The following is a 25,304-nucleotide window of genomic DNA, read 5'->3' on the forward strand; positions in this document are numbered from 1 at the left end:
AGTTTTTCGGACTACTTGAATATCGATATACTGAGCAATGTTACATCCTATGAGATATAACGCACGTACATAGATTTTAGGTTCGGTCAACAGAATTCAAAACACCTTAAATTTCAAAACAAGAAGACTGATCTGCAAGCTACATTAAATTATTTCTATGCCCTCTTTTGCTAGTCATTAATAAATGACACCGAGATATATGAACAGTTTGTCTTAGTGTGCACAGGCCAAGTTTTAGCTTGCAAAAATGAAGTTTCCTCATTGGATGGACAGATTGTGATTAATATACTGTGTAGAAAGATGGATCATGGTTGGTAGAACGAATTACATCAATACTAAAAAGCAGCCACGATTAAAACCATAAACACTCGAAGCTGATGGTAAGCATCAGCTTACCATCAGTCTAAGTGAAATTTTTGATCAATTCAAATAGACAAGACAATTGACAACAACAACAAAAAAAAAAATCGAGCAATTAAATTGCAAAGGCATAATCTGAGGTGTGTCGGGACAGATTCGGAACTGGCGTCACGAAAGAGGATGAAATATCTTTTGTGACACCAGTCCTGTGATGTTTTATGCCACACTTTGTGTGTCAGTAAAAAAAAAAAAAAAAAAAAAAAAGATCAATATCAATGCATTGGACCGATGTGATTCATCCTAAACGCAACAAATAGCATCAACATTATCCGAGTGACTGTTAGGTAGAAAACGAACTGTATTGTCTACACCTGAGAGACCAACAGTACAATGAATTGAATATTATGTACTAAAAAATGAAAATATACATGTTCTCCAGCAGATACGTCAGTCAAAAGAATAGAATTCATAATTCATTTCCGATCATGGATTTCATTCATTCAAAATTTAACCAGAGCCACAATTTGTTTTTTTTTTTACGTTTTTGTCAGACATGGTGACTACAACACAAGGGAGGGAGAATGACAAATGCAAAAAGGTTTGTCACCCTTGAAATGGAGCCCAGCGACAACCTAAACTGATGAAATCATGTCCATCTTCAACCAATTATTTCCATTATGTAGTGCACACTGAGGGGGTCGTACTGTTTGTGGCCACCTCAGCACCCTTGAAACCAGAAAGTTCTTGCTTGACAGAAATGTTCATATAAATTGTTGGTTGGAATAGCTTTCAGTCAAAGTGGAGGGCTGTGTAAAAAATAATCCACACCACCTGAGAAAGAAAAACAACATTCATTATAGACAATATACATATATAGAATCAACTTTAAAGGACAAACGACATCACTTTTTTGTTTCCTAACTCACATCAGAAAAACGTTTTATAGCATCTAAAATACCCAAACACACGCAGGCTGATATTTTTAGTCAAATGCAAAACACCAATAAAAATGACTTAAAGTGTTCAAAATCTGCAAAAAAAAATTGAGCTGCAAATTGGGCATTTTCAGAAAGTCCCGCCCCCAGTTCGTGACGTCATGCCAAGACGTCTTGCCTTGCTCGAGAATCAAAACAATGGCTTCAGATTCGGAGAATATGCTTTCTTGTTAAAAATTCAGTTATGAATATGATTCAAATAGTTCTGAAGAGGAAAGCATAAATGTTTGCAATCGATTAAAGAAGTTCTTCAGGGTCACTTTGAGTGATCAAGACTGAGGTGTAGTGTGACAGAAAATGCAGAAGATGGCGGCAGAGCTCCGTTGGAAATAGTTTTATTCTTCACCTTGGAATTTTTGTCAACGAATATCAAAGAGCTGTCTCGGTATAACACACAACGATTCACCATTGCGTTATTCATGTGTTTTATTTCTAATTTCGCCATTAACACGGATCAACACGAAGTTTTCAGACCAAACAAAGTACCGCAAAATGCATTGAGGTGAGGGGCGTTCCTTCAGTGACGTAGGGTGAGGACTCGTCACCAACTCAAAAACAAGACTTCCGGAATGTTCAGCGCGAGTCTTAAAACGTAAAATATAGCTATATGCGGTGGAATCTTTGTAAAATACACTCTGTAGAAGTCATTTGAAGCGATTTCCGTCATGGCGCCCCCTGTGGGGCTGAATCTACAGCAGCAACTAACCCTTTTTAAATCCCTTTCCCTTCTACTATTTTGTTTATTTATTTTATTTCTATTATGCATCGAATACTTTGTTTTTATCTTTTCACGCCCACCCCCACTCCCCTTTCAATTTTGCTGCTGTAGATTGCAAATGTCCCCATTGTGGGACCATGAAAGGCTTTTTGATTCTGATTCTAATCAATACCATTTTATCTGACACATAATTTTTATAACACAAAATATTAAAAATCCTTTTATAAAACAACATTTTAAAACCGCAATTTTTTTTTCAGGTGTTCTCGGCATGCATCATGAACTATTTGCTGACCAGAAACAGAGCAAAAGATGTCATGAAGCCTTCTTTGGTGAGTTCCCACGTTCCGCCATATTCTTCCTCATCTATCTGCTGAAAGCTGCTGAAGTATACATAGAGGACGCCCGCGTTGATGACACAGAATCTAATGAGGGAAAGAACATAACGAGAAAATTAGCCCGCCACGTCAAGATAATAAAACATGAAGAAAAGATAAATTGAACAATCCTTTACATGGCTATTCCCAGGAATCCTTTCAGTGGGGCGACTCCCCAGATGACACCAAGGATCACTGCGATGATTTGCCGGAGCCAGTAAATCACATCTAAAAACTCATCCTTCAAATAAATAAAAAAAAAGATTATGTACATTTTTAGTTAAATCACTCTCTCTCTGTTAAAATTGTAGATGTTCTCTAACCTATATGCGGTGGAGTCCTTGTAAAATACGCTGAAGCCATTTTACAAATTATGGACACAACTTGTCCGACGTCACTTTTTTGTTTTTTAACTGACATCTGAAAACACGTTTTATAGCATCTAAAATACCCAAAACGCGTAGTATGATATTTTTATTCAAATGCAAAACACCAATAAAAATGACTTAAAGTGTCCTGCAAAAAATTGAGTTGCGAATTGGGCATTTTCAGAAAGTCCCGCCCCCAGTTCATGACGTCACGCCAAGACGTCTTGCCTTGCTCGAGAATCAAAACAATGGCTTCAGATTCGGATAATATGCTTTCTTGTTACACATCCAGTTATGAATATGATTCAAATAGTTCTGAAGAGGAAAACATACATGTTTGCAATCGATTAAAGAATTTATTCCGTGTCATTTTGAGGCAAACGGGCGAGGGGGAATGTCTCACCCAAAAAGAGGCAAGAAAATGGCCACCGAGCTGTGAGGAATGTATCAGCCCGTTTCCACGGGCTGATACATTCATTACATGGACCTTGGACTCCCTCTGCTGGCGGCTTTTGTATGTAACACACGGTTAAAAAAAACAGGACAGCAAAATACATTGACGTGATGGAAAGACGCTACAATGCGTGTTTTTTACGGTCAGGAGGCGGTCCTTTTCTGACTTCACGTGAGGACTCGTCACCAACTCAAAAACAAGACTTCCTGAATGTTCAGCGCGAGTCTTAAAACGTAAAATATAGCTATATGCGGTGGAATCCTATTAAAATATGCCCAGTAGAAGTCATTTGAAGCCATTTTACAAATTATGGACACAACTTGTCCGGAGACGTCGGTTGTCCTTTAAAGGTGCTCTCATAATAAACTTGAATTGCAGCAACGCAATATTTACAACAGCCTGTTTATATTTACTTGCTTATATCTCATTGAATAATTTTTTTCCAGTTGCAGTTCGAATGTCAAAATTATGAATATTTTGTTGCCGATTACTGAGATTGCAGAAAATAAATATCCATTCAGCAAATTAAAAAACTGTTCTTTTAGATTATTATAAACAATTTTAAAACACCGCAAGATCACTATTATCTTGCAACAGTCAAGAAACCAGGGGTTTTACGCGAAACGTAATCCATAAATGTGACTGGTGATGTTTTTTGAAAGCGTTGCTGTCTGACCTTTTCCTCCCAAACTGCATTGCTGTTGAACGCTTTGCTCCATGTGGACTGTTTGACACCCCCATTCAGCAGATGACTTTCTTCTTTCCGTTTTGAGCTGCTCGTCATAATTTACAGCTTCTGTGCGTCACACACGTCGAATAACAAAAAAAATACCAACTAAAACCTCAAAGTAAATATAAATACCGGGCGCCAAGGAAATGCGATTCGTGTTGTGCAATATAGGAAGGTTTGAAGAGTAAGGACAGTACGCTGATCTGTCAGATTTCAGACGCTTGACTCAAAAGGTCGACTGAGCATGCGCAGTGTAGGTTGACCCCGGATAGAGTTAGCCAATCAGAGATTGCGACGTCCTGGCGTTTCTGTTGCCATAACTGTCCACTAAATCTACAGCGACACCAAGCGGTCAATAAATGTAAACCTATTCCAGTCACATGAACGCGCTGACGATGCATTAGCTTTTCCTTTATTATTCTCGCAGTGGCTAAATTTACGTTTCACAGCAGCAAAGTTATGAAAAGAAGCTGAAAGAAAGAAGTAGAAAAACAAAAAACAGGAGCTGCTGGAAAGGAAGCCACTCTCGCGGCGCCATCTTGAATTCAAAACAACAACAAAAAACAATACAATACATATTAATTATATAGTGAAGCTGTTATGTTTCATAAAAATCCAAAACTATTCACTAATGAATGCCAAATGTAATTGAATAATCATTCATTAAAAGAACATTTATGTCTCGACTAGAATTTGACGGCCCAAATCATGACTGAAAAGGCATCTTCTTCTTGACTAATGGCAGCATGCTAATAAAACGGAAACCTTAAAGGACAACCGATGTCTCCGGACAAGTTGTGTCCATGTAAAATCACTTCAAATGACTTCTACTGAGCGTATTTTACAAAGATTCCACCGCATATAGCTATATTTTGAAGACTCGCGCTGAATACAGTATTCAGGAAGTCGTGTTTTCGAGTTGATGACGATACCTGACGTGACGTCACGTCTGGAACGCCCCTAACCGAGAAAGCGACACACAATGCATTTTGCAGTACTTTGTTTGGTCTGAAAACTTCATGTTGATGGCGAAATTAGAAGGAAAACACATAAATAACGCGATGGTGAATCGTTGTGTGTTGCACCAAGACTACTATTTGATAGTAGATGATAGTGGATAGACGGGTAGATGAATCAGCATCGAAACGTTTGCTATAGCACCATCACTATAATCTGGTCATGTATTATGGAATTTGCACTGCCGATCATTGTTTACTTCGAAGCCGGCACATCGTATTTTATAATGAAGTAGATAATCCAAATAAGATTAAAAAGCAAATATTAAATTTTCATTAGGCTGTGTTTACCTAAGAAACTAGAAAGAGGGTTATTTGGATAGGTGATCAGTTGAACAAAAAAAGGAACTGTTTTAAACACCAATGTTAGTTGAATCCTTTTAGTTGTGCACAAGGCAGACTATGTTATTGTTAGACAAAAACTCATCATCCCTGAGGCTACTGGGCTTCAAAGTTCCGTGCTATTTTAACGTGCAAATTTGTTTGGAAACATGCCTCAATGTAAAACGTACTGGCTGCTTAACTTGATGCTCAGGCATGGTTCCAGTTTTCGGCATTGAGTTTTAGGACTAGCGGTACATAAATATTCAATGCAGCGTAAGAAACAGTAGCCTCTTTTCTTTCATCAGGAAAAAAATAGGGTTAATTCCCAAATTATATGGGTCTGTAGTTATATATATGAGCTGGAAATGAGGCCGGCTGTCCAAACGACAATGCAATACATAAATATTGGCTTATATCGCGCTTTTACAACAGCTGAAGCTAGAACAAAGCGCGAACATGGAAAAAAATGGAAATGCTGCCCCCTTGTGGAAAGGAAAAAAATAGCCAGAGATCTGGCCAGCGCTTTATCGGTACCCAAGCAAGAAAAAACAACACCCAAACTAATTTAGGAATGGCTCTCATATATTATGTCATATTTTATATTCCCGAATAAATTCATGAATAGCAGTGAATGAGTTAAGAAGCGCCGGTTTTTTTAGCGGTCTGGATACTGTATGCATGCTTTGTTTTAACTATTATCTTATTTGAGTGTTTTTTTTAGAACAAACAGCATACCATTTGCGGAATAGTTTATTTTGGGGATGCAGTTTTAAAATATTACTCTATTTCCTTATAATAATAATAATAAAAAAAATAATTTCTAAACGCCTTTCAAAACTCTTAAGGACACTTTACAAAAGACACTGGATTTTTTTGTGAGGGTGAGCAGCGGCAGCCATTCATGACCATTTTGTGTTTGGGAGACTTTTACTGAGCGAGTTCCTTGTTCTCTCGCCACAAAGGGACATTAGTCTTCTTGTGCGGTCCCAAGCCTGGATAAATACAGAGGGTTGTGTCAGGAAGGGCATTCGACGTAAAAGCTTGGCCAAAACAAACACGTGGATCAAACCTCTAAAGATGGACGACACTGATTTGCTGTGGCGACCCTTTGAAGGGAAAAGCCGAAAGGAAAAGAAGATTGTTTTCAATTCCTGCACATGGAAGTTAGAGTGGACAAGAAAGGTTTACACGCCGCGATTCAAATGACATTTTTTGTCATGTTAAACGTAGATGCAAATTTCAACACGTCTAAACATGAATGAGCCATTATCTTGTGCTCGATTAAGAATTAAAAAACAAAATACCGATACTGCAGTTTTTCTGTGTGTGTGAGAGAGAGAGTGGGAGAGAGAGATAGAGATAGACTATTTTATTTGTCTTTTGAAAGACGAACGAACGTCTGTTGTGCTTCTGTGTCTTTAAGAGAGGTCACCTGGGGAGACAGGTGTGTTCATGGCGTTTTTAGCTGAGCGGAATGCGGTTGGAGAGTGCCGGTCAGGACATTGAACCCTTGTCCCGTCCGATGTTTGGGGTTCGTTTGACGGCGGGACGCCGCTTTCTCTCACAGGGAGGCTCTCACGCCAACTCCACCGTCAGTGACGTAGGCGTCACGTGCTCGCCTCTTCCCTCTCTACGCCCGCCGTATTTTGCTTCCCTCCATTGGCTGCTCTCATACTGGAACCAGTCGAAATCAAACCAGGCCGAATCGAGGAAGGGTCGTGGGCGCGAGCCGCCGAGCTTCAGGCGTCTTGACAACCGGCCGATGGACGGAACAGCTTCCACCTTGAAGTTGCCATCAATGAAGCGCAGACCTGCCCTCGGCGTGCTGGTGCAGCTGAGCTGCTACCGATGAAAAAACTTTTTTTAGTGTGCGTTTTGTTTGCCACAGCGACGTGCGCCGACAACGTGAGGTGAGTGTCTCTTCCTGGTCTTTATTTCAACCAGGCCCGGTTCAGCCTTCGTCCAACTTCGTGTCCACCTTCGCCGACCAGCTGCACCGTACGCCGCTTGCTTAAAATGGCGACAGTCGACGGGGGGCGGAGGGGGGTTCGAAGGCTGGAGATTTGTCTTTTTTTCCCCCTCCCCAGCGCATGCGAAGGTTCCGACGCGCGTTATTATTATCGTGTTCGCGAAGTTGGGGCTCACTCGGCCTGCCTAAGTTGAGCGGAAGGAAGATGAACATGCTTGGTAAATGGGAAATGTGTGATGGCGATGACGTTCTCATTTGGCTGTTCCTATTTGACAAGTCAGAGTCGCTAATTAGAATTATTCTCACAATTATTCCTGCACATTGGGAACACTTGAAGTTTGGATAACGTTGAACACACTTTCACATTGAATTATATACTATGAATGAACATTTCCCAATTAAATGACACTCATTAGCTTATTCACTGACAGACGTGCAAAAATGTGTCCACGGGGTATTTGTCATTTTCACTCAAATTCCAGGACCCACAGAATATTGACTTTTACGACTGACTACATAAACATTCAATGCACAGTAAGAAACATTAGACTCTCTTCTTTCATCAGAAAAAAATAGTTAAGTCCTAAATTATATGGGTCTCGAGTTATATGACCTTAAAATGAGGGCGGCTTTCCAAAATACAATGCATATTGCTTTATATAGCGCTTTAACAACAACTGAAGCTGGAACAAAGCACAAACATGGAAAAAAGGGAAATGCTGCCTCCTCGTGGAAGGGAAAAAAAACATAGCCAGAGGTCTGGCCAGCGCTTTATTCCCCCCCCCCCAACAAGAAAAACCATAACTCAAAAAAATTTGGGCTTTGGTCTACGTCATATTTTCGATTCCCGAATAAATTTGAGAATGGCAATGAATGAGTTAAAAGATTCGCAAATAGGCCACTGACCTTTTTCTTTTAAAATTTTATATCATCTCTAAACCCAACCTCCCAAAAATACTAACAAATACCACTATAATGACCAACATTAAAATGCAGTAACATACTAGGTCTATGTGTTCATGGACAAAAGTAGTGTCGTGTTAACACATTACAACCATATTTATTACCGTAAGCCACTGATTTATATGCTGATAAAGCGCTGGTCAGACCTCTGCCAATGTTTTCCCCTCGCACGAGGGGGCAGCATTTTCCTTTTTTTACAGCCGCCCCCACTTGCACCTCATATTACTCCAGACCCATATAACTGGGGAATTAACTCTTTTTTTCTGAGGTTGGAAGAGAGTCTCAGGTTACTAACGCAGTATTGGATGTTTATGTAGTCCTAAAACTCAATGTTATGTGGAATTTGAATGAAAATGACAAAAACCCTGGCACAGGACTGGACACATTTTTGCACGTCTGGTGATGAGTTAAGAAGCAACAGTGAGTTTGCATCCTGCCCTGGTGATTAATGTTATCATGTTGTCATGACTGTGCTCGTCTGAAGGATTTAAAAGTTCACCCACGGCAACACCGCTGCCAATGTGATTCAATATTGAACTTCAGTGAACACCAAAATCGACATATTTTTTCACAACACAGATGCACCTCAAGCTTGCCGTGTTTTGTTTTGCCAGAACGCCATAGAACTGTTTTCAAACTTGTTTTTTGAGAACACGATTTCACTTTGTAGAGGATGAATGAATGAGAGATTTCTGTAACCTGTTGAATTCATCCAACTGTATCCTCAGTCTCCACTCAAGGCTTTTACAAGGACTACATTTTAGTGTTAAAGGACAACTGACGCCTCCGGACAAGTTGTGTCCATAATTTGTAAAATCACTTGAAATTACTTCTACTGAGCGTATTTTACAAAGATTCCATGGCATATAGCTATATTTTACATTTTAAGACTCACGCTGAATATTCAGGAAGTCTTGTTTTCGAGTTGGTGACGATACCTTCCGTGACGTCACGGTAGGTATCGTCACTGACCGAGAAAGCGACACACAATGCATTTTGGGTACTTTGTTTGGTCTGAAAACTTCATGTTGATGGCGAAATTAGAAGGAAAACAAATAAATAACACAATGGTGAATTGTTGTGTGTTGCACCAAGACTACTATTTCATACTAGTTGACACAGATTCCCAGCAGACAAATCAGCCCATTTCCAACGGAGCTTGGGCGCCATCTTGTGCATTTTCTGGGACGCTACATTAGAGTCCAGATGCCTCAAAATGATACGGAAGGACTTCTTTAATTGATTGCAAACATGTATGCTTTCCTCTTCAGAACTATTTGAATCATATTCATAACTGGATGAGTAACAAGAAAGCATCTTCTCCGAATCTGAAGCCATTGTTTTGATTCTAGAGCAAGGCAAGACGTCCTGGCGTGACGTCACGAACAAGGGGGTGGGACCTTCTGAAACTCGCCATTTCCGGGGTCATTTTGAAGTAGTTTTGGGACACTTTAACTCATTTTTATTGGTGTTTTGCATTTGACTAAAAATATCAGCCTGCGTGTTTTGGGTATTTTAGATGCTATAAAATGTTTTTCTGATGTCAGTTAGGAAACAAAAAACTGGTGTCGGTTGTCTTTTAAGTGACGTCACGCTCGCTTCTCCACTGTTATGACGATAGCATCTATTCATGTAGCTTTACCAAGTCGACAATAAGCTCGCCGTCAATTGACAGTCGAGAGCTTTTCATAGTCATGGAGAGAGCCCGTTAATTCATTCCAACATCCGCAGCGAGCAGATTTTCGGTCAGCAGCGGCCAGCCTACGTTCTGCTCGGCTGCTTAGCAGCATGTGATGTCAGCCATTTTAGGTTGGGCAGCATAGAGCACAATGCGACGCCATTTTTTTTCCCCAGCTCTCCTTCTGTCGCTCCCTCTCTATTCAGCAGCCCAGTTCTGCATGTTCCGGCAGAGGCCACAGCAATGCGGCCCTTTGCAAGCCACACAGCCATCTGCTGTGTGACCCGAGCGTCGCTGAGAGAGGATGGGCTGGCCCAGTAGGAAACTGACATGAAGTGTTCCGCTGTTGCCAATTGCTGAGCTGGAGTCATGGACGCAAGCGAATCTCTCAGGGACTTGTGAATGTCAGCAAACGAGCAACTGAGAAAAACATTCAATTGGTAGTCAAAGTGTGGTTAGATTAGCACTTGTTGAAATCATTTTTTTTCTTTGCTTACTGAGATTTAGCACGACCTAGCTCACTGCAGACCAATCCCAAAGATAGATAGAAGTTTTATTTTATAATAATAATAACAATAATACATTTAATTTATAAGCGCCTTTCAAAACTCTCAAGGTCACTTTACAGTCACGGGATGAATTTTTCTGTGGGTGAGCAGCGGCAGTCACACGCGCCAGCGTTCACTCAACCCGGAAGTAGCGCAAATAAATAGAAAGCCAGTTAGCTAGCTGACAGATAGAAAGCTAGCTAGCTAGAGAGATAATAGATAGAAAGCTAGCTTGCTAGCTAATAGATAGAAAATTAGCTAGCTAATAGATAGAAAGCTAGCTAGCTAATAGATAGCTTGTTAGCCAGCTAGACAGTTAATAGACAGCAAATAGATAGCTAGGTATCTAGATAGGTAGATAGAAAGTTAGCTAGCAGATCACTAATAGTTAGCTAGCTAGATAATAGATAGATAGCTAATAGATGTCATAATTTATGATGTAACAGGAATAATGGGGAACATCTTGTTTCACTGCTAATTATTAGTGGCTAGGCGCTATCTAGCTATGTTTCTGGGGGTTCTCACAGTCGGAAGATTTCTAGGTGGGACTTTTTCCTTGTTCTTGCCGGCGTTCACTCAACCTGGAATAGCTCAAATGGATAGAAAGCTAGCTAGCTAATAGCGAGCTAATAGCTATCTTGCTAGATAGGTAGGTAGATAGGTAGGTAGGTGGGTGGATGGATGGATAGATAGATAGAGATAGATTGCCAATTAGTAATCCCAAAAAAGTGAGAAGTAACCAAGGTCTGGGAGGGCACTCAGGAGTGTTGTTAACAGGAAGAGTCAGCATCATCTCTGGCCAATAACATTCTGTGCCAACCACACCTACTTGGGAAACGCCAATGCTGTCAGTGGGAGTTACTAAAATAAAAGCAGTCCAGGAATGCTCCAAAAATCGCTTCAAACAAGCAAACTTCGATAGCTGCGGTGAACTTGTGTGCGCGTGGGGTACACAACTCCATTTTGTCCTCCTGAATCCCCCCCTGGCGGGTGGTGCTAGTCGTTGGGGTGGTTGCCATGGGGACAGTAACACACCAGTGGCGCTGCCGACTTGCCTCCCTTGGCCAAGCATGCTAGGAGGAGGGGAGGAACGCTGGGAAGGAGTGTGCTGGAGGGGAAGTGGAGGCGGTTGGGGGGGGGGGGCATCTGCGTGACGCAAATGGACAAGCAAGGAAGCTTGAGACTGAGTAAACAAGAAAACAGTACATGTCTTAAACATTGTATTGTCATTAGCACGTAGCTGCTCAGCGACTGGTATTTTTGTTGCTTTGCCTTAGCCTTCTCTCTACGATAGCCAAAGCATGTGCTATTATTGGCCTGTATTTTGTGGATTCATCCAGGCCTACCCAAAAGTCAGGCTTGGGGGGGGGGGGGGGTGAAGGGATTTCATGTTGTGTGAAACCACCTCACAGGTGTTGAATAACCAGCTGGAGAAAAATATTTCTTTGTGTCACCGGCAGATCCGCGACCGTCACGTCACTGGCATGCCGGCAGCCAACCCCCACGTCCTACATGCATACGAACGTAAGCACATATGCGCCCTTGCTCACTCGGCCTCCCCCAACCTCCATCGCTTCACTTCGCACAGGAAACCCATACATGCAAATGCCGACACGCAGACGCCAAGTCGCCATTGCCACCACGTGTGACGTACAAGTTGACGCCATTGCGTTTAGTACGACAGGAGTCAACTGGGAGTGTTGTTCGTAGCACAGGCGTGCTTGACTGCGTCTAGTTAGGCTCAACTTTGCGGGACAACTTTGTCGCTCTGTCCATTTCCCTGATTGTTAGATGTAAATTAGTTATTTTCTACTCTGAACAGTGTCAAATATGTGTGAAAGCGAATTGAAGCATATGTCGGCTGACTGAGTAGCTTCTTGGCTGGGAACATTCCAGTCTGAGCAAGCATAGCGAGGAGAAAAAAGGTGGGGGTGAGGTGGCAAAGTGGGGTGGAGCTCTGCATGATTGTACTTTGGAGCATGAAGGGGGCGTCGAAAAGCGGGGGTGGGCAGGGTACGGCGCTCTGGCGGCGGGGGGGAATCGGGTCGGGAAAATTCCCCCGTGAAACACCTCGCCGCTTCCTCCACGACAGTTCACACCCCGCAGCGCCTCCCAACCCCCACTGTGGGCTCGGGCTCGTCTCACCCGACCGACATAGTAATGGATGAGTGAAACAGTCCACCCAGAGGCCTTTGTTTGGGTCATGTGACCATTCCGCCTTGGCAGCGCCGTGCCCCCTGATGCAGTATTGAATGCCAGAGGAATGGGTGGGGGGGGGGGTGTGCGGCAGCCCACGTCAAGCGGCGTGCCTTTCTTCCAGGGATGCTCGAAGGAACAAGGGACATCATGTTCCTTTGGCAGAAACAAATCTCAGTTGCTAGTTAACGCCTCACTTTCCGCACTGTGTGGCAGCTCATGGCAAAAGTCACAAGGGGAAAAACTTCTTGTGGAAACCAATTCCGACCATTGCCTTGTTTTTAAAAATAATAATACAGTGATACCTTGGCGTACGAACTTAATTGGTTTCCAGACAGAGTGTGTAAGGCGAAAAGTGTGTATCCCAAAAATTTATTTCCCATAGGCAACCATTAAAATGAGAATAATCAGTTCCCAGGTCCCCATAAAACTTAATTTTTTACTTTCTAATTTTCTAAGCCTTAAAACTACACAAAATATACCTTATTTTATGTATAATAAATGTGCTATGGTATTATAATTAAAGAAATAATCTGTACTGTATAATAAAGTCATTTTATTTACCTTCGTGATGGTCGTTGATGGCTTGATGGAATGGAGTGACCGGTTTCATCAGCATTAAACACTTGATGAGGAACGTAGCCTTCTTCTTTCACCATTTTGAGGAATGATCCCAAGGAAATGGCAGCCGAATGTTTTTGTCCTCTATTCCCCGCCCCCAGTCTTCGGTTAAAGCCACGTGATTGATCAAGAACGCATCAGTAAGGGGCGGGGGGGGGGGGGGGGGTTACAGACAGAGATCTAGCTGGCTACATTGGTAGCTATCTATTTGCTAACTAGCTATCTAGTTGGCAACCTAACTAGCTATCTATATGCTATCTATTAGCTAGATAGCTAGCTAGCTATTAGTTATCTATTAGCCAGCTAGCTAACTGAGTTATTCCGGGTTGAATGAACACTGGCGCATGTAGCTGCCGCCGGTCACCCACAGAAAAACTTATCCTTAATTACCTGAATTAATTTTTGGGATACACACTTTTCGCCTTCCACACTCTGTCTGGGAACCAATTAAGTTCGTAAGCCAAGGTATCACTGTATTTGAATGTGATACCAACTTTTGTCCAGTAGATAATAATACGGGAAATACTGACTAATTTGCAGAAACAAAGCAACAGTCAATGTGTATAACCGCAATGTGAGTGGTTGGAAGTGTTCCTCTCAATATTTGTAAGCACTCGTTTGCCCCCATACCCTTCCCAGCCCTCCCAATTTCTCCTACTCTGCTTGGGGGTAGGAGTGGGCATGATGGTGGGGAAGTGAGACATTATGGCGCGGGGGAAGGGGAAGGAGAGGTGAGACGGATCGCTCCCACAAAGACTTGAGCGAAGAGTGGCTTTTGAAAAATTCACATGAATGAGCCTGATGGCACAAGGAAGTCTTGTAGACATTTGGGGTGAGAGGGGGGGTGGTAATTGGTTTTTCGTAGGGGGGAGCCATCACATTTTAAATGCGACTTTCTTCCCATTACTTTTATAATGAAAGTTGTTTACTGACAGACCCGAACGATCCGTCTGAACAAGTCCCTTTGCAAGTTTTTCTTTCACCATAACAAAATGTTTTATCTCTTCATTTTACCTCCAGGCCGCCATGAAGGTACTAAGTGGACGTATGGGCATTCTGTGCGCATTCCCTCCCTCCACGCCCCGCCTATAGGCCGCCAGCAACGACCCATCCTCCCGATCACACCCCACTCGCAATTATTTGAGTGACGCTCCCCACCGTGTGGCCACAGCATGGCCAGCAAGAGGAAGTCGACGATACCCTGTATGATCCCTAGTAAGATCATACAGCACTTTGAGGACGTTGACGTGGACATTCCGGTTCTTCAGCGACAAACCACACTTTCTGGAGGTAGCGCTAGACTCAGCCCGTCGCAACTCACGGACTCGCCCAAACTCGAGGTAGCAGATCCAGCCATAGAAGATGCGGGGACCTACATCTGCAAGCCTTGCAACTTTGAAACCTACGACCTGAACCTGTTCTTAGACCACGTTTACGCCGGGCACCCGGAATTCCGCTCGGATCCGAGCTTCCTCTGTGTGAATTGTGGCTTTTCGGCGCTTAAGTTTGAAGGCCTGGCCCTTCATAATGCCAGGATTCACCCCAGCACCTTTAATTGCCCTTTGCAGCTGAGAAGGAGGGACAGGAGGGCGGTGGTCGAGCAGACATTAGTAACTGGGTCAGATGAAGGCAAAGATCATGAGATTTGCATCACCAAAACCCCAATCATGAAGATGCTGAAGGGCAAATCTGAGCTCAAGCGAATTATGTCACAGCCTTCCTCGGATGCGCACTCCTTCTTCTCTGGCTTCAAGGATCCAGAAAAGAAGGAAACTGTGACAGTCAGCCCAGCCGCTCACGTCCCCACGGTTGTCCACAATGGACCAACCAAGGTCACATTACCCTCAGCGATTCAGATCGTCAATGGGTCTGGAAGTTTACCGGTACTCAAGACTCCCATCACACAGGTAGGGTGTCCTCCTTGCTTTGTTTTACTGTTCTCCCCTTGGACTTGTTGCTTCGCTAAAAGCAGTGTAGGATAGTAATTCTCCTTTTTCAACAATCAATTTTTTGTTTTTGTATTTGAGAAATCAATAACCAGGATATCGATGAAAAGGTTTCTTCAGCCGTCTTCTGTACTTCTTTGAAGGTGTCGGACGTTTCGCTTCTTATTCAAGAGGCTTCGTCAGTGAACTAAAATCTTTTGCTGGTAGTTTCGGCCCTATATATACATCCCTACTCTCAGGTTGCGGGGAGCAGAGGACTACTCCCTGCGGCTCCAGTGATTGTTCCTATTGTTCTGACTAACGACTGGCCTGATTGCCCCACTTCCTCCGGTATCACCTCATCAGTATTACTAATCCTATGTTGCCTAAGCAAGCTGTTGTAGGAACGATCCAAATTGAACCTCACCCCACCATATCGGTTTAGTGAAGGATTTAGCTGTTTCATGTAAATCGCTTTTTTTACTCCCCTTTCAAACCATCTATGTTCTTTCGCTAAGATTTTAACCTCATTGTCGTCAAATGAGTGGTTGCTAGCTTTTAGGTGCAGGGATATATATAGGGCCTAAACTACCACTAAGACTTTAGTTTTCTGACAAAGTTTGTTGGATAAGAAGCGAAACGTCTGACACCTTCAAAGAAGTACAGATGACGGCTGAAGAAGTCTTTTCATCGATGGACCACTCCTGTACGACTGAGAGCTTACAAAAAAATGTTTTTTTATGACCTGACCCTGAAATCTAAGTATTTTCTGGTTTGAAGGCAGAAATTGTCTGACCTTGGTCAATAAGAGATCTTGAAACAACGAATCGGCTTTGAAAATAGTTGTCAATGAATTTTTATATTTACAGGTGGTCTCCGTTCAGAACAAAACTCTGCACCAGACCTCTCCAACTACAATTTCCACTGACGCCTCATCTTCCAAGAATCTCCCCAAAGTAATTATTGCTCCAATTCTGGCTCATTGAACACAAATGCCTGTCACCACGAAAACCTGTTCACTGTCTCTACTTTTCCTCCAGGTGATGATTCCTTTGAGCAGCATCCCTACCTACAATGCTTCCATGGACTCCTCCTCCTTTTTGAAGACCTCGTTCAGCAAATTCCCCTATCCCACAAAGGCAGAGCTCTGCTACCTGACCGTGGTCACCAAATTCCCAGAAGAACAGATCAAGATCTGGTTCACAGCGCAGCGACTCAAACAAGGCATCAGCTGGTCTCCTGAGGAGATTGAGGAGGCTAGGAGGAAAATGTTCAACACCGTCATCCACACCGCATCCTCCAGCGCCCACAACCAGCCGCAGAGTCCGGCGCCGCACACAATCACGGTTTTGGGGGCCACCGGGATCCCTCAAATACTGCAGGGTTCTCTTGTTAGCTCAGGTGGCGTCATCGTCACGCAGCCCGTAATGGCCAACGGTACCCCCGTGGCACTGGCCGTCACACCCAAGGCCCAAACGGCGCCCCGTCCCATGATGCAGGCCCGACCCGCCGCCGCCCTCGTGGCCGATAAGGGAACCGGCGGCATGATGGGGTCAGTGGACAGCAGCAGTACGGGAAGCAACGTCATTGGCAGCAGTAAGAGTAGTCGGAGTGGTGGAGGAGCCACGTGCTACGCCGCCGGTAGCGCCAGTCAAGCGAGTGTCGTCAATCTCACTCAGGGTAGCAACAATCATGGCAATACCAAGGCGAGCGGCGCCAATGTGAAATGCCCCAGCGTCAACCAGGGCAAGAGCAAAAGTGCAACTACGGACAGCAAGCCTTTAAATGGCAGCACGATAGACAGTGGCGGTGGGAACAAAAAGGACTCTTCGAGCGGTGGTGCGGAAGACGCCGACCAGAACTCAAGCAATACCTTCAAAATGGACGACGCATCCTCGCCTTCCTCCAAATCCTCGTCGCCGTCTCCCGTCGCCGGCGGCTCCCTGAGCTCCCGCGGCATCAACGTGTTCCTGGATCCCGGCTTTTGCAAGGGCAAAAAGTCCCAAGAGCAGCTCGGCACCCTCAAGGACAGTTTTCTGAGCAACGCCTACCCCGACCAGGAGGAGGTGGACCGCCTCATCTCGCTGACGGGCCTCACGGTACGCGAAGTCCGCAAGTGGTTCAGCGATCGACGCTACCACCTCCGCAATCTCAAAGGCCCGCGTTCAGGCACGGCTGCGCCGCACAAAGTGTCAGCGGGAGGCAACGAGGGCAGCCCGGGGCCCATCGACCTGTCCGAAAACAGCAGCGGCGCCAAAACGCCGCAGCACGGTTCTGCTCCTCTTAGCCCGACGTCAACGCACACTCCGACGTCCCCATCAACGCCCTCACGCAGGCTGCCCAGATCGCCTTCTCCTGACTTCACTGTCGTCCGCTACAAGGAGAGAGAGCCCCACCAGGTGAGCATATGGTCGCACAAACCATTAAAATGAGAATAATCCGTTCCCAGGTCCCCATAAAACATCATTTTCTACTAAATAAGCCATACTACTACACAAAATATACCTTATTTTATGTAGAATAAATGTGTTATTGTATTGTAATTAAAGAAATAAACTGTACTGTAAGATAAAGTTGTTTTATTTACCTTTGTGATGGTCGTTGATGGCTTGATGGAATGGAATGGGAGGAGGAGGGAATTACTGTTTGGAAGGAGATGCGAGGAGGGGGTTGCGAGTCATGTAGCCACAGAGTCTCTTTTCAACATTTTGAATGGGTTTTGACTTAGGACCATTTCGACTTATGAACGCTTGGTTGGAACGGAGCTCGGTCGTAAGTTGGATGTTACCTGTATATAAATATATAAAAGTTTAGCAAATATAAGGCATTATAAGGCGCGACATTCGAGGCTGGGGTGACACACTACTTCTTCCACAAGGGGCGGGGTCGGTGGCTGCTGACCGTAGTTGCGAGACCTCAATAGTACTTTACATATAAGGTGCACCCTCATATAAGGTGATGGGTCATCTTTTGAAGAAAATCAAGGCTTTTGGGTGCGCCTTATACAGTACATCGGAAAATATGGTGTTTATTTGTTTATTATGTATTTATTTTCAGATCAGGGCGCTGGAGGCCAGCTTCACTCAGGCCGCCGAACCGACAGGAGAAGAAGTGGACCGTCTGCGAAGTGAGACCAAAATGACCAGAAGGGAGATCCATAACTGGTTCACAGAGAGGAGGAAGAAAGCGGCGGCGGCCGAAAGACGAAAAGAGGAGGTGGCGGGGCGAGCGTCGGGCAGCGGGACAGACGCCGACGGGGAGGAGGGACAAAACGACGACGCTTCCGGAGAACCCAAAGTCAACCCAATCAAGATCAATTTAAAAATGCTGAAGGTCACAGAGGCCAATGGGAAACTGGAGGAGGAGTCGGCGGATGCTCCGGGTGGCAGCGCCCAATCGGGCGTGTCCGCGAACCTTCCGACGATGCCCGGTGGCAAAGCGGCCGTCGTGCGAGGCAAAAAGACGGCGGAGCAGCTGCACGTGCTGAAGCAAGTGTACGCGAGAACGCAGTGGCCCAGCGCTGCTCAGTACGATGAGATGATCTCGGGAACGGGACTACCTCGGCCCGACGTGGTGCGCTGGTTCGGGGACTGTCGCTACATGCAAAAGAACAGCCAGCTCAAGTGGTTGGAGGCCTACCAGAACATGGCCTTGGACGAGGATCTCCACCGTGACGACGAGCACTTCCTCCAGGCGCACCTCGACAGCCGTCGCGGTCAGGAAGAGTCGCAGGTACTGACCACATAGCAGTTAAGCATTCACACTAGCCGAAACCAGTCGCAGTCAAGATGAAGTGGCCATTTAATAATCATAATAATCATAATCGTCATAATACAGTAAAGTCTCGTTATATCGATATTGGATATATCGATAGTCCCGGTTATATCGATACTATTTCTATGCACGCACTGAGAAAATTACATGCAAACAGGGTCGGATATATCGATAGTCCCGGTTATATCGATATTTTTTCGGACTCCCTTGAATATCGATATAACGAGACTTTACTGTAATTATATTAATAAATAATAACAATGTTAATAATATAGTTTATGTATAAGTGCCTTTCAAGACTCTCAAGGTCACTTTACAATCACAGGATAAGTTTTTCTAGTGGGTGAGCAGCGGCAGCCAATTTTCAAAATTATTGCTATTTTGGAGTCAAGATGAAGGTGGCCATTTTAATAATAATAATAATAATAATAATAATAATAATAATACATTTCCTTTATAAGCGCCTTTCAAAACTCTCAAGGTCATTTTACAGTCACAGGATAAGTTTTTTCTATGGGTTCACTCAACCCGGAAGTAACTCAAATAGATAGAATAGGTGGCTGGCTAGCTATCTAGCTAGCTATCTATTATCTATCTACTAGCTGGCTAGGTAGCTTTCCATCTGTATTTAGTAGTGACATTCAGTGTATTAGCTAGCTAACTATCTAGCTAGCTATCAGATATAGCGCTATCTAGGTGGCTCGATATCTAGCTAGCTATCTGTTGGCTATCTATTATATATCTACTAACTAGCTAGCTAACAGCTGTAGAGCTATCTAGGTGGCTAGCTATCTAGCTAACATCTGTTGGCTATCTATTATCTGTCTACTAGCTGGCTAGCTAGCTTTCTATCTATAATAATGACATTCAGTGTATTAGCTAGCTAACTATCTAGCTAGCTATCAGATATAGCGCTATCTAGGTGGCTCGATATCTAGATAGCTATCTGTTGGCTATCTATTATATATCTACTAGCTAGCTAGCTAACAGCTGTAGAGCTATCTAGGTGGCTATCTATCTAACTATCTGTTGGCTATCTATTATCTGTCTACTAGCTGGCTAGCTAGCTTTCTATCTATAATACTGACATTCAGTGTATTAGCTAGCTAACTCTCTAGCTAGCTATCAGATATAGCGCTATCTAGGTGGCTCGATATCTAGCTAGCTATCTGTTGGCTATCTATTATATATCTACTAGCTAGCTAGCTAACAGCTGTAGAGCTATCTAGGTGGCTAGCTATCTATCTAACTATCTGTTGGCTATCTATTATCTGTCTGCTAGCTAGCTTTCTATCTATAATAATGACATTCAGTGTATTAGCTAGCTAACTATCTAGCTAGCTATCAGATATAGCGCTATCTAGGTGGCTCGATATCTAGATAGCTATCTGTTGGCTATCTATTATATATCTACTAGCTAGCTAGCTAACAGCTGTAGAGCTATCTAGGTGGCTATCTATCTAACTATCTGTTGGCTATCTATTATCTGTCACTAGCTGGCTAGCTAGCTTTCTATCTATAATGACATTCAGTGTATTAGATAGCTAACTATCTAGCTAGCTATCAGATATAGCGCTATCTAGGTGGCTCGATATCTAGCTAGCTATCTGTTGGCTAACTATTATATATCTACTAGCTAGCGAGCTAACAGCTGTAGAGCTATCTAGGTGGCTATCTATCTATCTAACTATCTGTTGGCTATCTATTATCTGTCTACTAGCTGGCTAGCTAGCTTTCTATCTATAATAATGACATTCAGTGTATTAGCTAGCTAACTATCTAGCTAGCTATCAGATATAGCGCTATCTAGGTGGCTCGATATCTAGCTAGCTATCTGTTGGCTATCTATTATATATCTACTAGCTAGCGAGCTAACAGCTGTAGAGCTATCTAGGTGGCTATCTATCTAACTATCTGTTGGCTATCTATTATCTGTCTACTAGCTGTCTAGCTAGCTTTCTATCTATAATAATGACATTCAGTGTATTAGCTAGCTAACTATCTAGCTAGCTATCAGATATAGCGCTATCTAGGTTGCTCGATATCTAGCTAGCTATCTGTTGGCTATCTATTATATATCTACTAGCTAGCGAGCTAACAGCTGTAGAGCTATCTAGGTGGCTATCTATCTAACTATCTGTTGGCTATCTATTATCTGTCTACTAGCTGGCTAGCTAGCTTTCTATCTATAATAATGACATTCAGTGTATTAGCTAGCTAGCTATCTAGCTAGCTATCAGATATAGCGCTATCTAGGTGGCTCGATATCGAGCTAGCTATCTGTTGGCTATCTATTGTATATCTGCTAGCTAGCTATCTAGCTTTCTATCTGTATTTAATAGTGACATTCAGTGTATTAGCTAGCTAACTATCTAGCTAGCTATCAGCTATAGAGCTATCTAGGTGGCTAGATATCTAGCTAGCTATCTGTTGGCTATCTATTATCTATCTACTAGCTGTCTCGCTAGCTTTCTATCTGTATTTAATAGTGACATTCAGTGTTGAGTGAACGCTACCACGTGTGGCTGCCGCTGCTCACCCACAGAAAAGCTTATCCAGTGACTGTAAAGCGACCTTGAGAGTTTTGAAAGGCGCTTAGAAATGAAATTTATTATTATTATTATTATTATTATAGATTTATATATATTTTTTTGGGCGGGAAATGAGCAGCCGTGAACAGCGTTTTTTCCGGCTGCAGTTACAGGAACTGGCAAAGGTGACCGGTTTGACAACCGATCTGGTGAGATACTGGTTCGCCACCAGGGCACCTGGAGCTCCACCTGAGCAAGCGTCTGCGTTGAAACCTGCGGCGGTCGCTGAGCCGCCGCCACCACCGGGCTCCTCCCCCGTGGAGCCGCACCCAAGAGGAAGTAACGAGAAAATTGAGCAGTCGCTGTGCGGCCAAGCCGGAGAAGGAGACACTCGTAACACTACTAAAGGTATAGTGATACCTCGATTTACGAACCTCTTGGCTTACGAACTTTTCGGTTTACGAACGGTACATTTAGGACAATTTAACTTGGCATACAAACTATTTTTCGGGATACACACAGAGCTGCCACAATGAGTGATTTGTCGTTCGCGAACGAGCCCGTTCTCCTAACAAGAAAATGGTGGCTGACTGTTTTGTCCTCTATTCCCCGCCCCCAGTCGTCGGTTAAAGCCACGTGATTGGTCAAGAACGCAGCAGTGAGGGGGGGGAGGGTTAAACATTAAAGAGACAGGCAGACGACAGAGTGAGAGTGAGAAAACACACACACACACACACGAAAGGGAAACGACAGAGCTTGAAACAAAAAACAAAAGTGAAAAAAAAATAAGTAAAATGGATAGAAAACAGTAAAATTTGGACTCGATAGTTCAAAAGCAGAGTATAGACTGGAAGGTTAAAATATCACATCAATCAGGCTCCACAAACAACCCGTACAAGCCATCTGTACACTTGATGCAAAAAGCTATCAACACAGCTAAACAGAAAACAATTGATGAGGAACTAGATAAAATTATAACACCTACAAGGGATCATTCCTCAAGATGGTGAAAGAAGAAGGTTACGTTCCTCAAGTGTTTAATGCTGATGAATGCGGCCACTCCATTCCATCAAGCCATCAACGACCATCACAAAGGGAAATAAAACTTTATTATACAGTACAGTTTATTTCTTTATAATACCATAGCACATTTATTATACATAAAACAAGATATTTTGTGTAGTTTTAAGGCTTAGAAAATTAGAAAGTCGAATATTACGTTTTGACCTGGGAACGGATTATTTTCATTTTAATGGTTTCCTATGGGAAATTAATTTTTGGGATACACACTTTTCGCCTTACACACTCTGTCTGGGAACCAATTAAGTTCGTAAGCCAATGTATCACTGTAATTTGTGTGTTTTGAAATTTTCTGCGGAATATAATGACACTCTAATGGTATTTCCTTTTGTTTCTTTTTTGGTTTGACTCACGACAGGAGCAGATTGACAAACACGATGGGAACCGGGCCTTGAAACTGTACCTCCTCCCCTTTCTTGATTGGCGGGTGTGACTTTGGCCGCTACACGTGCGATGGACAGAACTGCGCACACCACCTCCACTATTTTATTTTCTTCATGCCTCATCCAAACTTCTGCTGTGTATCATATTACTCGTTATTGGCTGTTGAAATGGTGGAAGAAGAAAAAAAAACGGTTAAATAAAGTGTAGTTTGGAATGAAATCCACAGTTACTTGTAGTATGCTTTGGATCGTTCCTTAAAGGACAACCGACACCATTTTTTGTTTCCTAACTGACATCAGAAAAAACGTTTTATAGCATCTAAAATACCCAAAACACGCTGCCTGATATTTTTAGTCAAATGCAAAACACCAATAAAAATGACTTAAAGTGTCCCAAAACTATTTCAAAATGACCTCGGGATGGCGAGTTTCAGAAGGTCCCGCCCCCTTGTTCGTGACATCACACCAAGACGTCTTCGCCTTGCTCTAGAATCAAAAGAATGGCTTCAGATTCGCAAAAGATGCTTTCTTGTTACTCATCCAGTTATGAATACGATTCAAATAGTTCTGAAGAGGAAAGCATACATGTTTGCAATCGATTAAAGAAGTACTTGCGTATCATTTTGAGGCGTCTGAACTCCAATGTAGCGTGCCAGAAAATGCACAAGATGGCGCCCAAGCTCCCTTGGAAATGGGCTGATTTCTCTGCTGGGAATTTGTGTCAACTAGTATGAAATAGTAGCCTTGGTGCAACACATGATTCACCATTGCGTTATGTTTTCCTTCTAATTTCGCCATCAACACAAAGTTTTCAGACCAAACAAAGTACCCAAAATGCATTGTGTGTCGCTTTCTCGGTCAGGGCCGTTCCAGACGTGATGTCACGTCAGGCATCGTCATCAACTCGAAAACAAAAATATAGCTATATGCGGTGGAATCTTTGTAAAATGTTCTCAGTAGAAGACATTTGAAGTGATTTTACAAATTATGTACAACTTGTCCGGAGGCGTCGGTTGTCCTTTAAGTGATTTTATTGGTGTTTTGCATTTGACTCAAAATATCAGCCTGCGTGTTTTGGGTATTTTAGATTCTATAAAACGTTTTTCTGATGTCAGTCAGAAAACCAAAAAAAAATGGTGTCTGTTGTCCTTTAAAGGACAACCGACATCTCCGGACAAGTTGTATCCATATTTTGTAAAATGGCTTCAAATGACTTCTACTGAGCGTATTTTAATAAGATTCCACCGCATATAGCTATATTTTACGTTTTAAGACTCGCGCAGAACATTCCGGAAGTCTTGTTTTTGAGTTGGTGACGATTCCTCACGATACGTCAATGAAGGAACGCCCCTGACCGAGAAAGCACATACCTTGCATCACCTCAATGCATTTTGCGGTACTTCGTTTGGTCTGAAAACTTCGTGTTGATGGCGAAATTAGAAGGAAAACACATAAATAACGCAATGGTGAATCGTGTGTTGCACCAAGACTTCTACAGTGTATTTGACAAAATTTCCCAGGAGACAATTTCCACGGAGCTTTGTCGCCCTCTTCTGCCTTTTTTTGGGTACTGTGAGTACTAAAGAGTTTGTCACTACATTTCTCTCCAGATGCATCAAAATGACCCGAATCAATTCTTTAATCGATTGCAAACATGTATGCTTTCCACTTCAGAACTATTTGAATCATATTCATAACTGTATGAGTCACAAAGTATCTTTTCCGTATCTGAAGCCATTGTTTTGATTCTTGAGCAAGGCAAGAAGTCCTGGCGTGATGTCATGAAAAAGGGGGCGGGACCTTCTGAAACTGGCCACATCCGGGTTCAATTTGAAGTAGTTTTGGGATGTCGGTTGTCCTTTAAACGCTATAAAGAACTAAAAATTGCCACCTTGCACAAACTCCCTCTGGGCTGAAGCAGCTGACACAAAAGTGCAAGTTGGACTTTTCATAGCGTGTGCATGACAAATGAAGCACTGAGGTTGTTTTTCAGATTTGTGTCCATTTCGTTGTACATTGTGTAAAAACAGGACATGAGGCGTTTATCCTCAGAAGATGACACCAAAATAACAAAGAGATGGTGGGCATTTTGTATCATAAGTTCAAGTGCTCCTTGACGTCTTGGACGTGTATGAACATTTATTTTTACGGAGTGAATACATTTGACTGTAAAACCCAACTTACCAAGGGGTTCCCGACTTAGGTTAAATGTATCATTTTTACAAGTGTATTTGCAGAATAAACTGTTATTTCAAGACATGTTTCAATACTCCAAATTCTTTTTCCACACATTT

General features: G+C 43.0%; 2 protein-coding genes across 3 annotated transcripts; one reads left to right on the forward strand and one right to left on the reverse strand.

Moving 5' to 3' along the window:
* Nucleotides 1-605: 605 nt before the first annotated feature.
* rab5if (RAB5 interacting factor) lies at nt 606-4,239 on the reverse strand. The gene is made up of 4 exons (XM_088990945.1): nt 3,949-4,239; nt 2,588-2,691; nt 2,369-2,498; nt 606-1,191 (listed from the first exon to the last, which is right to left on the reverse strand). Exons 1-4 carry the CDS (start codon nt 4,054-4,056, stop codon nt 1,150-1,152), a joined length of 384 nt encoding a protein of 127 aa, XP_088847071.1. The 5' UTR covers nt 4,057-4,239; the 3' UTR covers nt 606-1,149.
* A 2,460-nt stretch (nt 4,240-6,699) lies between these two features.
* On the forward strand, nt 6,700-25,265 carry zhx3b (zinc fingers and homeoboxes 3b). Of its 2 annotated transcripts, XM_088990994.1 has the most exons (8): nt 6,700-7,252; nt 11,961-12,024; nt 14,338-15,224; nt 16,112-16,198; nt 16,283-17,641; nt 18,300-18,974; nt 21,715-21,955; nt 22,986-25,265. In XM_088990994.1, exons 3-8 carry the CDS (start codon nt 14,490-14,492, stop codon nt 22,994-22,996), a joined length of 3,108 nt encoding a protein of 1,035 aa, XP_088847120.1. In that variant the 5' UTR covers nt 6,700-7,252; nt 11,961-12,024; nt 14,338-14,489; the 3' UTR covers nt 22,997-25,265. The 2 variants fall into 2 exon arrangements, with proteins under 2 accessions (XP_088847120.1, XP_088847113.1); XM_088990987.1 differs by lacking the exon at nt 11,961-12,024.
* Nucleotides 25,266-25,304: the final 39 nt, after the last annotated feature.

Source organism: Hippocampus bargibanti, linkage group LG01, assembly GCF_051943395.1.
Source record: "Hippocampus bargibanti isolate YZ-2025 linkage group LG01, ASM5194339v1, whole genome shotgun sequence".
Lineage (NCBI taxonomy): Eukaryota > Metazoa > Chordata > Actinopteri > Syngnathiformes > Syngnathidae > Hippocampus > Hippocampus bargibanti.